The sequence below is a fragment of the Phoxinus phoxinus genome (genome assembly GCF_949152265.1).
Source record: "Phoxinus phoxinus genome assembly, chromosome: 13".
Lineage (NCBI taxonomy): Eukaryota > Metazoa > Chordata > Actinopteri > Cypriniformes > Leuciscidae > Phoxinus > Phoxinus phoxinus.
In genome coordinates this window covers 23353891-23366690 of record NC_136888.1, presented here as the reverse complement: position 1 = coordinate 23366690, position 12800 = coordinate 23353891, and the positions used below count along the sequence as shown (strand labels likewise).

At 35.2% G+C, this 12800-nt stretch overlaps 1 protein-coding gene across 2 annotated transcripts in view; it reads right to left on the bottom strand.

Annotated features, from left to right (window-relative positions):
• mdga2a (MAM domain containing glycosylphosphatidylinositol anchor 2a) overlaps positions 1–12800 on the bottom strand; it is a 129693-nt gene that overhangs the window by 70034 nt on the left and 46859 nt on the right. For both annotated transcript variants that reach the window (XM_079633633.1, XM_079633634.1), the window contains exons 3-5: positions 10046–10220; positions 4453–4649; positions 258–390 (exon numbers count right to left, since the gene is read on the bottom strand). In XM_079633633.1, the coding sequence (XP_079489759.1) occupies positions 258–390; positions 4453–4649; positions 10046–10220 (505 nt within the window). The remainder of the gene's footprint in view (positions 1–257; positions 391–4452; positions 4650–10045; positions 10221–12800) is intronic.

Here is a 12800-nt window from a genome sequence, read left to right as displayed (position 1 = left end):
GAAAAGTAGCAGCAGGCCTCTAAATGTAACAGGCGTAACATACTCAATAACACATGCAGCACTCACAGCTCGCTGATTATCAGACCACACAGCACTTGTGGTGACAAGAGCCTTAGGGCACTTCCTTTGGAGAGTTGCTTCTGTGGTGCTGCTTGCATGTACTTTCTTACTCGTTGGACGGCTCAAATATAGCAGAAGGAGACTAAAATAACAGACAATGCTGTGCACAAGGAGGAGGTATCTTTGGCATCTCTCACCGGTTTTGTTGGTGAGCCGGAATAGCACACTCTTGTCGGGGATGCCACAGACATTGCGGACTGAGGCAGTGCATGTGTAGTTTGCGTAGTCCTGAGGACGCAGGTTCTTTAACTTCAGGATCTTGGTCTCACCCTGCAAGCCAAGAAGATGATATTGTATAAATCAGGATCTCAACGGGTTTTGCTTCAGGACACAGATTTTACATTAGACATCCAACAAAGTAACAAAAATATTTAAATATTATACTAATATGAATAATTTGTGTTATTTTTCTTTTGATAGCTAATATTTTTTATTCAGGATTTATATATAGTTTTGCTCTATGGAGTATTTTTGATTATATTTTGTTATGTTCAAGTCAGCATTAGAGTGATTGGTCGGTGTTCTCTTTGGTGAAGTTGCTTCCATTTTAGTGAGTATATATACAACTTGTTTTGATGTAAGTAACTCTATATAACCTTTTTAGTTTGTGTAAAACAATGCTAAATACAAATAATTAAATGCAACTAACCATATAATGGTGTTAATAAATAAACTGATCTTTTAGAAGGTAGGAGGAGATTTGTTGTTGATTACATTTAAAAAAAATCATCTGTCATTTTAGTAGACGTAGCCAAAAAGTTAACGAACAAAACACGGATTTTGTCACTTAATTTCCAATGCAAAATCTGTGTTCAGAAACAAAACCAGTTTATTATGGCAACTGTGCACTTGCAGCAAACGGTTCACCTCAATCAAATGAGTAACTTATTTTTTGTCATCTTTAGATGAGGTCAATTTGTACAAAGCGATTTAAGTTGATCGGTTATAAATAGTGCCACTGTTTGATACCAAAACCTTCTGAAGATTCTTGGCTTTTGATCTGCTTTCTAACCTGAGATATTGACAGAAAACTGCAGTGCATCAGCTTCATATTCATAGTTCTGAAGGGGTTGAAAGATAAAGAAGGCTCTATTGAAAATAACATGCGGTATCTCCTTTAAGTGCACAGACTAATGTTGCTTGAATGATTCTCTGTGGGGAATAAGAAGAGCGAAACAGGTCCAGAAATACCCTGCATCTTATGACTAATTACCAAGACAGATCCACTCTGGGCCAATCAGTGTGCCATATCGGATATAGCAAAGCTGTGTTTTGAAAGCATTTTTTTTTTAACTGTCATATCTGATGTGCATCCTTCTGGACCAGATAACACTCACAATGTCAAACTGATGCTCTCTCTTTGTCTCTCTTGATAGCTGCGACAACTTTGATGCAAGAGCAATGAACTTCATCAAATGTTTTCAAGCTGGCCAGCCTTTCATAAAGTTATCTTATATTAAAGTTATCTAGTATTAAATGTCAGCATTGATGCACACTATTTAATCTATTTTTAAGTTACAAACAAATAAATATGATTCCATTTAACTGAAGTGCGGTCCAAATATCATATATTTCGCATCGACCAAGTGACAAATAAAAATAAGATAAAATTAGATTAAGTACCTTTCAAAGTATTTAATTCTATGGAAGCTTGTTTCCACCACAGAATCAAAATTTTATTTTATTTTTCTCACAATTGCGAGTTTACATTGATAAAAGGTCGCAATTGTGAGTTATAAAGTCACAATTGAGTGATATAAAGTCGCAATTCTGAGTTCAACTCAGAATTGCAAGATATAAACTTTATATCTGATCAAAAGTTTATATCTCGCGACTCGCATTTGACCGTTCGCAAAGACCCGTCCCCTTTAGTTACTGTTCCGACAAGCCATGTCTCACACCACACCATGTTCTCACACAGTGAAAAATACATTGCGGAGCTGAGGACACTGACAACGTGCTGACAGACAGGACAGACCAGGTTACTTTTGATATGAAACAAAGTCCCAACTTTCAAATTTTGGTCATTTTTTAAAGATTTTTAAACAATAAATACCGTTTTGTGGCTCTGTAATGTGCCGTGACAGATCGCTGTAGAGCCTCAGTTAAAGCTTCTCGTAAACCGACCATCTCTTCCTTCTAGTTCATTTATAGCATCAAATTAACATGAATGAATATAAGAAGGAATGTTGTTTTAACCGCGGAAAGACGTCAGTACACTCCGTTTTAAGTTAATCTACTAACTATCCTGACTGCGAGAGGGGGTTCAGCGAAAAATCGGCAGCTGGCAGCAGGAAGTAGCTTTTTTTTTTGCAAAAAAGGGTACAAATCACAGGTGACTAATTAAAATATACATAACAAAATACAAAAACATAATACAATTTAGCCAGGGAAAGCTTATGGATCATCACAAGGAGAAAGAGGACCATATGTTGACAGTTTTAATTGACTTTTTGTTGTTGGAACCAGAAATCAGATTAATATAATGTATAACTTCATGGAGAAAAAGTACGAAATTAGTTTTTTTAGCGCTGTATTTACACTTATGAATGTGACATTTTGCCAAAAGAATTAATAAATTTATAATGAAGTACATCTTATCTTTACTTTGCCTTATTGTGGGACAATGTTGTATTTTGCTTTTATAAAAGTCAAAGTTTATAAATATGGTCAATGATGAATCTGCTGAAGTTTTGCCAAAATGTTCTGGTGTGTGAGCAATACCAAAAGAGGTGCAAACAGTTTCTGGGTGGTCTTCACAAAAAGAACAGTTTGTATTGATGTCTCTTTTAAATTTAACCATGTAATGATTAGCAGGGTAATATCTGTGAATTATTCTGAAAGACACTTCTTTCACCTTGTTTACTATCAAGTATCTGTGAGGAATCATACAAAGCTTCTTCCAGTCAATGTCATTTACAAATAGGTTCCAATAAAATCTAACATTTGGAATAGAAACAATTTCTTTCTGAAATAGTGCATAAATATTATTTTGAGGAAGTTGGGAAAAACAGATTTTCCTGGTGATTCAGCCACATCGGGGAGAGAGACAGAAGTAGGTGGAAGTCTGCCAGTATAACTAAAACTGCCATTGGCAGCTGACAGTACCTGCCAATAAAACCTGACGTCAGCTGCCGCTAATAACCGGAAGTCGGAGGTGGATACCGCTTCCAGTTACATGTGATTGGTTGCTGCTACGTTGGACGATACTGATCGGCTGACACGAAATGGCAGGTCCCTCCTAATTTGGTAGGGCTTCCGGCTGTCAAGGGCAGCTACTTCCTGCTGCCAGCTGCCGATTTTTTCCCTGAACCCCTACTGCTGACTGCTTTGTCGGACAAAAATGGCGGATTCGGCGTGTGGCGGATTATGATTGGTCAGATCGCCTGTCAATCAAACTCCCTGCGAAGGGTCAATTCTGACGTTATATCTCGCAATTCTGAGAAATAAAGTAGACAGATGTAAACTCGCAATTGTGAGATAAAAAGTAGTCGCAATTATTTTTTCAAATGTTTTATTCTGTGGCGGAAACAAGCTTCCATATAATTCACTGAATTCCCCCCCAAAAAACAACTGTGACATTGTTATTTAAGCAATTAAATACATTTTCATTGAATTTTTAGCAAAAACAACAATAGTGATATACACTGCCAGGCCAAAAAAGTCCTTGTTTGGATTTAAATAGGCAAAGGCTCGATGATTGGATAATTATTGCAGTGGTTATTATGTTTCTAGCATGTTATATGTTTGGCAACAGGTTTTCTAACCCTAATTGATGGAGTGTGTATCTTTTCATTTCTTAAACAGCCATGTACACTGTAAAAAAATTTTTTGGTTTAACTTAAAAAAGCAAGTTACCTTAACAGGGTAGTTTTTTGAGCTTGTTGTAATTAAAAATTTGAGTTAACACAGTAAAGAAGAATGGTTTAATAAACAGAAACTCAAAATAGTAGGTTATCTCCACCACATTAGTTATCGAAGTTGATTTGACAAAAGATAAAAAGTTGTGATAACAAATCATGAAAATATTTTTTTACAGTGTAGGAAGAAGTATTATGGCCATATTCCAGGATGAAAAAGTCAAGATTCATCAGGCTCAAATTGTGAAAGAATGGTTGGGAGGGAGCCTATATTTTTCACACATAATTTGGCACCTCTGAGTCCAGACCTTAAACTAATTGAAAGTCATTGGGATGTGCTGGAGTAGACTTTACAAAAAGCTTGACTCTTGCATTGTCAATACCAAAATATTGCATTGCCAAATATTGATGCACCTCTTGATGGATATAACATCACAAAATTTATTTCCATCAATTTATCCCAATGTCTTACCTGTGTGAAGAAAGGCTCATAGATCTCCACCCCCTTGTCCGAACCTTGTGACAGGAACTCCCTCCCTCGTCTCCAGCTGTACCGCACCGGAGGGTTTGAATTGGCAGCACACCGCAGGAACACTGTCCTCTCATAGTAGAACTGCTCCTTTGCCTCTCCTATACTCTGATGAACTGTCACGATGGGGTCATCTAAATCTGAAATGTACACAGATGGGTTGGTCACGCTCACGCTGATCTAGCATTGCTCAAATCACCCTGAAAAACCGCCAGGGGACTTCAGTAGAGATAGTGGTATACAGAAATAGCCATCTAGAACTCTAGCTAGGTATATTTCTGAAAAAGGCTGCAGTATGCAGACATGTAGGACAGAAGTATGGAAATGACAGAATGTAAATAAACAGAAAACTAGGTTACAGGTAAACAAAAACATCCATATTTAGCTTTATTTATATCCTACTTTATACATTAATATTCATGTCCCAATTCTAAAAAGTAAGCTCAATTCAAATGCATATGTCACAGTGTTACAGACACCAGGAACAGTTGTGTGCCACTACTAGCATTAAGTTGTTGCTAAATATACCTCAATAATGTGGAATAATTCAAACATTATACTGTGATATATCTGATGTTTCCCTGTTTCTTTCTTTGCTTCGAGATTGAAGGCACAATTTGTCGAATTGCTTAATGAGCCAAAAACGACCTAAATTAAGAAAGAAGCCCATAAAAGAATTGAAATTTACTGGAGCGCAAATCATACAGTAGCCTATTATGGTCCAATATAGACATAAATTGCTTTGCACATTTTTAATACTTAACTCATTAAACACCAGTTAAAATGAGTGTATATGTTATTGAGATCCAATGCAATCTGGTGACACTTTACAATAAAGGTCAATGTATATAACATTAGTTAATGGAATATCTAACATATAACAAACAACAATGAACAGTACATTATCAACCAACATTAATAATGTGAGTTAAATTCTACATATAATAATACATTAACATTTCAAGTTCTATAAATGAACAATACTTAATAATGAACAATGGTATACATTTAAATGATAATCATATTATTTATAATTGAATATCTGCATTAATAAATGCTGTACAATTGTTGTTTGTTTATGCATTACCAAATGATACCAAATTGAATCAATGTAAAGTGTTACCTGAAATCTCTGTATTGGTATATAAAGATCCAAACACTATTCGCCTCTCCACAAACCTACAAGCATTAGCAGCAAACATAATGTCTAAAATGATGGCCTTTATTTCGGCATCTGAATTGTGAGTATTTTTACAACTGTAATTTTTTTCAAGAGCCACAATAATTACAGTGCTTGAGCGAGGAGCCATGTGCTTTTAGACTGCCCTCAAAGCAATGCAATTTTTAGAGAACTCTCAGCTATCAGTAAGCTGTGCCTTTCAACATCTTTCATTCTCCTGCTTTAAAACATTAATCAACCTGTCCGATAACAATTTGACAGACAGCATTGGTACGACTCATTTCCTGCTTGTCAGGTTATATTTTTAATACTGAACCACAAATTCATTCAGTGAACGTCAATGGGGTCCAGAAAAAAAAGAAAAAAAAAACTATTATATGGACAAATACATCTTTTATGTTTCACAAAACCAAAAATTACATAGAGGTTTGGAATAAAATGAAATGAGGGTGAGTAAATGATCACAGAATTGTCATTTGTGGGTGAACGATCACTGTCAATTGAAGAAAAAGAAAAAAAACTGTATCACTGGATTCAAGGTTTCAGTAGACCACTTTGGAGCAAATATAAACCTGAATGTAATCAATATCGGTATTGCCTACAGTATCTTGAACGCTTTAAACTAATGACTAGTGAGTGCTGCCATGCTTAGAGACAACACGGGCACTCCAAATCGAAGTACTCAGTTGTTTATCGGCAGTGTGTTGGCTGTTCTTTATCAATGACATGTGTCTAGGCTTTGATCACTGCATCAGGAGTAGCATGTCTCTGATCGATAAAAGCGAGTGCCCACCAGCGAATAGTCCACCGTGAAGCTGGAATAAAAATGACAAGCTGAGGCCTGTTCTCTAATTCAAGGGTAATGACTTGCTCCTCATTGTCTCCCCACGGCAATGCTGCCTGCCATCGTCCATCGCTCCTTCTATTCATCTCTCTGTGCTACCGTAAATCACTTTACAACATCTATGGCTCCTCCGTGTCTGTAGGGAACAGAGGCAACACACAACTCCTTTTTTGACAGGTTGTGATAGCTTTTGATGGTTCCGATAGCAGAGGAGTAAACCTTTGAAACTTGGAAAAATTCAGGAGCTAGCTTACTGACAATGATGTCTCTTTGAAGAATAATCCTCATTTTCATTTCACTCATTCATTAAACCTCTCATTTTATGCATTTCGTCACATATTCAAAGCCATGCATTTGATTTCAACGAAGTCCACGGTTGCCAAAACTTCAACGAGAAGTGCCTTTAAGTCGATAATGAGGCCATGTTGCATCTCTAAGAAAATAAAAGTGTTCGCAGACTCAGAATGACGACGTATATGAGTGCAAATCTCTTTGAAAGAGACATAGATGAGATATGCTCTTATGATGAGTCACATAAAAAAAACCTTGATGCCTAAGAAATGTGCTAGACAAGAAATACATGAAATAACACATGCTCCATTAGAGCCCTGATAATGTAAGTTCGACCATATCAGAAGTGCAGTAATTCATTTCAAACATAAAGCCGTAATGAAACATATGAAGGTGAAGGTTTCCCTATATCATAGGATATACATTAATATTGGCACCTGAACATATTTTTTGCTGTTTCCTCAGTAGTTTTGCATGCATGTTTTTTCTTCATAAAATATAAAATCATGTAGCTAGACTTAAAATGGTTCCTTATACTGTAACTTACCACAATATATTATAAACAGTAGGCCTATATAAATTGTATACTATTGCTTAAAAGTTTGGGGTCAGTGAGATTTTTCAAATGTTTTTGAATAAAGGTATGCAACAAAGGACGCATTTATTTGTTTAGGAATACAGTTAAACAATAAATTTGTGTAATATTATTACAATTTAAATTGTAAAATTACTGAACAGTAGTGTATATTTATTAACTTTGGAACAGTAGTGTATCTTATAATATAATATATTATTTTACATACTATAATACATGTATTATAAATATAATATTATATAAAATATTAGCATTTAAAAAAATATTAATATATCATATATAATACAGTGGAAGATAAAAAGTGACAGCACCAAAAGTCAAAATATTACAAAATTAAATGTAACAATGGTTAAATTTCACAAATAAATCAAAGCTATAGTAGATGACTAGCATAACTAACTACAGATAGTGATGGAAATAAACTTAGATTATAGCAATAACATGTATTTATTAAAGGGCACCTATTATGTAATTTTGAAATTTACCTTTCATGTAGCGTGTAACATAGATCTAAATGAACAAAAACATCCTGCAAAGTTTGAAATATGAAAGTGCACCGTATATAAAGTTATTGTCTTTCAAAAGTAAGAGTCGACTCTGAGTCATTTTTATGAATCGTTTGAAGACCGAAGCTTTTTCTCTGACCAGATGACGTCAACTTGTCAAGTTATTTGAATACGATACGCCCACTTATTGCGCTCCAGGGCCAGGGAAAATATCATGGCGACGAGACGCTGTGTTCTGAAGTGCGGCTCAAAAGCCAACTTTTTTCATCTGCCCAAGGAGGAGCATTTGAAGACTAAGTGGCTACAATTCATATACAACTATACCACAGAAGTATAGTCCGAGCCGTGTGCTTTGTTCGCGCCATTTTGAAGACGATTGCTTTTTAAATGCAATCAAACTTGGATTCGCGAGCCGGCTGATATTGAAGGAAGGTTCATTTCTAAGTGTATTTGCATCAGCTTCCTCCTCCGTATCACAACCTGTAAGTGCTATTAATAATTGTTGCTTTTATGTTTTATGTAGCATGCTTAATAATTATTTTGTTTGTTGAGTAAGCACCGTTTAGCTTCTAGGTCTTCAATGACAATTGTATTGAGATAGCCTATGTGAAGTGTTTGTCGTTGTTTTCGGAGTTGTCTTAAAGAATAGAATAATACCTCGTAGTAACGTAACTGCATTTTTTTGTTGTTGTAAAAACTTTATGTTTATGCATCGGGCTAATGCAAACAAAGACTGATTGTGCTTTTACAATATGAACTCTGGGCTATGCTCGCTAACATAACATTAAATTCTTTATCTTATTTTTAGTTTTTTACTACAAACTACAAAGCAGTGGACTGTAATCATTATTATAACACGATTTAATTGATAAAAGCATCATTGTACTCCGTGTTAAACAATAAGTATTATCTCTGTAAACACTGCTGGGTCATCTGACCAACCAAGGGGTTTGGAAAAATGAGTCGTTGAACGAATCATTTGGGAGTCGGTGAGCAAATCAGGTAAAAATAAATGCATATTATACGAAAACAAAAGTGTTTTTTGACATTGCATGCATGTAAAACTGTTGTTGGGGACTCCCAAAACAACATTAGGAACATTTTAAATGTCATAATAGGTGCCCTTTAATAGTACTGTATTGTTTCCTTAAGCACCTCCTTGTGTCACTGTCCAGTCATTAACATATTTTGTTATTGTGTCTGTATAATTAAATGACACCATAAGTGGATAGAACATTTTCTAAGCAGCTATTTAGCATTTACTTGTATTCAAAGTGACCTACTGTAAACTTATTTTAGGAACATTCATTGCTCAAGGGCACAAAGGTTGTGGCTAATGGCTAGCTCCTTAAGAGACTGAGATTTAGTCACTATAACACCCTGTTTTATTAGTGAATATTGTGCCAAAGAAAGCATGTAAAATATGCTTGGAATTTGTACAACTGTCTCACTTCGAGCTGCATAAAGCAGCTAGTGAGAGACACATTAACGCTTGGAAAACGTTCTGGCCCATTATAAACAATGCTGGAAGGTCATTCAGCCATGATAAATTATTTAGATTACTGTGCCTAACAATTTTTTTTTTCAGAGAAATGGCTTTGAATAATGGGCACTCATAATAGCTAAACAAGCAAGGGATAAAAAAACTATATATTTTTTTTCCCTGCGTTTTTTCATAATCATGAAAAAAGAAAAGAGAATTACAAATTTGCAAACAAGTGTTCTATTAACAAGCTTAAGGTATATCATTAAAAATGCTCAATTAAAAATCCTTAATTGTAATATATGCTATATCAAATCATATATTTATTTAAATGCTACAATCAGAAGGACAGCACTTGTTCCTTTTCTTTATTATTTTATAAAATTTGAGGTGACAATATACAATCAACAGTGAACCCAGAGGTACACCAAACACTTTTGCTCAAGTGTCTTTCCAAGCTTATGTGATTTAACTGAAGGATTTAAGTGAAGAGCTGAATCAAGGTATGCGTCTGAAAATCTAAAGAGAGACGCAGACACTGTCAGCAAAGGCTAATACCAAGCTACTGTATGACTTGCAAGAGTGTGTGTCAAGTGTGTGGTTTTCTGCCGACGGGCGGATGAGCTTGTTAACTCACAGTAGACATCTACTCGGATGGATTTGATGGCGGGAGTGCCGAGTCCGTTCTCAGCCTTGCAGTAATAACGACCGCCCTGGTGCCTCTGGATGCGGGTTATGCGCAGCGTCTCGTTGAATACGCTGGAGTCCTGGAAGCGGTCAGTAGCACTGCCTGCTGTCTTGGTCCATCGTATCTGACGTGAAACAAAGAGAGAGAGAGAGAGAGAAACAAAAATAACATCAGCAGTCAAAGTTCACATCTCCTTGTCTGTCTCTGGTGAAGCACATTGGCTCATATATCGCGGTAAATAATGATATAAAAAATACAAAATTATAATACTGTTGAGTTAAAAAGTTAACATTGAACAGTGTTCTTTTAGTATTTTTTTAATTATTATTCACATTCTATTATGGTATAATAATATTTTTATTTCAGTTTTAATATTAAATGTTATTCATTTCTATTTAACTTAAACAATTCAGTTAGTTGTCAAAACAACATTTACAATTTTCATTTAAGTTGAAGTTTTTCATCTTATATTTATATTTTTTCTTTTCTTTTCTTTTTAATAGTTTCAGTTAACGATAACAACACTGATATGACAGCACTAACAACCAGGCAAGTGCACAGATAGACACCAAATGGTGCTCAAGCACCAGCCCTTTTGGTCTCTGACTAGATAAACTTTTTTTTTTTTCAATTTGGCCAATGCCATACATTTTTCATAAAGCATATGCCCAAAAACTGGACTTAAGTTCTAATTCTGCGAGACCGCACAAGCCCTTCTCTTCTTTTACATCCCTTTTCACAGCCAGCACACAAATCGAGAAGGCTCTGTCTGCGTCCCGCAATACTACACGCCCCTGCAAATTACACCTACTACAAGTTACGTCTCCCGCAAAGAAACAAGCGTGGGTGTCATTGACTAAAACAATCTTTTGAAGTCAATTATTCTATATTTTATGTTTGAAATGTTTGTAAGAGGAGCTTATATTGCTTTCAAATTGTATTAATAACAGCTGGTAGTAAAACATAAAATAAATGATACTATCAAATTATAACAGACTCATGGTAACTATAGTTAAAAACCTTCGTCTAGTGATCTATGGCATATGATTCGTATGCCTTGTCACAGTTTTTTTTTTTTATTCAAGAAACATGCAAATTTACAGTTAATACAGTTAAAAAAACATTTATATGTAAAGTCAGATATCTAAAGGAAGTATTAATTAATATTTACATGAAGATGACAAATAAAAGACAAGGGATGGAGAGAGAAAAAATGTTAAGTAAAAAAATAATTAATTCATCTTCGTGACCACAAAACATACACGTACTAGGAATATCAACATATTTGGACACCGTTGAATTAACAGGGTATAACTTATGCAATATTTTAAAGTGAACTTCTTTGGTCTTGTTAGGAATAAGATATTTATGGGGCAACATTCAACCATGCTCTTCTCCAGTTGATTTTGCCAATTAAGGCAGCCCAATGGGATCTACCTCTAGGGCAAATTTGGTCTCTTTTCTGAAACATATGGCGGATATGTTAGCTAATGCTAATACCGTCCAATAACAAAGCTGACTCCTTTGTATCTTTCTGGTTGTATAATATATGGCTCGTAACCAGCTGCACTAGACCTGGCTGTAGGCATAGCTTTAAGCACACTATTATATTCTTTAAAAGGAATATGGAAGTCATGGACAAGCATGAACCATTCATAAGACATTATGTTAGAATTGTCAAATAAAGAAAGGATATAAATTAAACCTCTATTAAACCAATTGGGAAAAAAAGAGAGATTTGTTCATAACAGTTATATTCATATTATTCCACATAGGAGTTTTGTGTGGTGAGAAATTGTGGATGTAACACAATTTACATGCAAGAAGAGCCTGCTGATGAAAATTAGAAAGTTTAACCGGGAGTTTATTATATATATTATTCAATTTTAAGATAAAAGGGAGGCTTCCCGTGTTATTAAAGATATAATAACGGATAAAAAAACACATAGAATTTGGATTTATTAGACAACTTCTAATCTAATTTATTTTAAACACATTTATAATGTTATGAAAATTTTGCACTATCAAGTCACCTTTATTTATATAGTGCTTTTTACAATACAGATTGTATCAAAGCAGCTTCACAGTGATAACATGAAAATAATACAACAAAGTTGTTTCTAGAAGAAAATTGCATCATCGTCCACCTTAAGTAAGGCAGATCAATAATATTGTTGAATATTAAATGTCTCTAACCAAGCAAGCCAAAAGCCAAGGCAACAGTGGCAAGCAACCAAAACTCCATCAGGTGACAGAATGGAGAAAAAAACCTTGGGAGAAACCAGGCTCAGTCGGGGGCCAGTTCTCCTCTGGCCAACGAACGGACAGTGTATGATTATGATTCAGGAGCATTACAGGGCAGAAGTCAGATTGGATCAGAACATTCAGAGTATTTATCCATTTCCATCTGGTTGGAAGTTGGAGTAATCACGCCGGTATGGAGACGAGTTGTTGAGAATTGAACAGTTGTACAGTTGGAAGCGAGGAAAGTGAAGTAGAAGAAGAGCAGTACTGTCCATTATGACTGTTTCGTGCTCTATTTCCTTTTTTGCTTTCCATATAACATAGTGTAAATAGCATGGCAGTGAAACATTTTTTTTTTCCCCTATTGATTCACTCTTGTAAACTTGTCAATTCAAAATTGATTTAAATTATAACACGAAGCTGAAGCGTGTCTGCAAACAGCAGGAAATTCAGCCCAGTA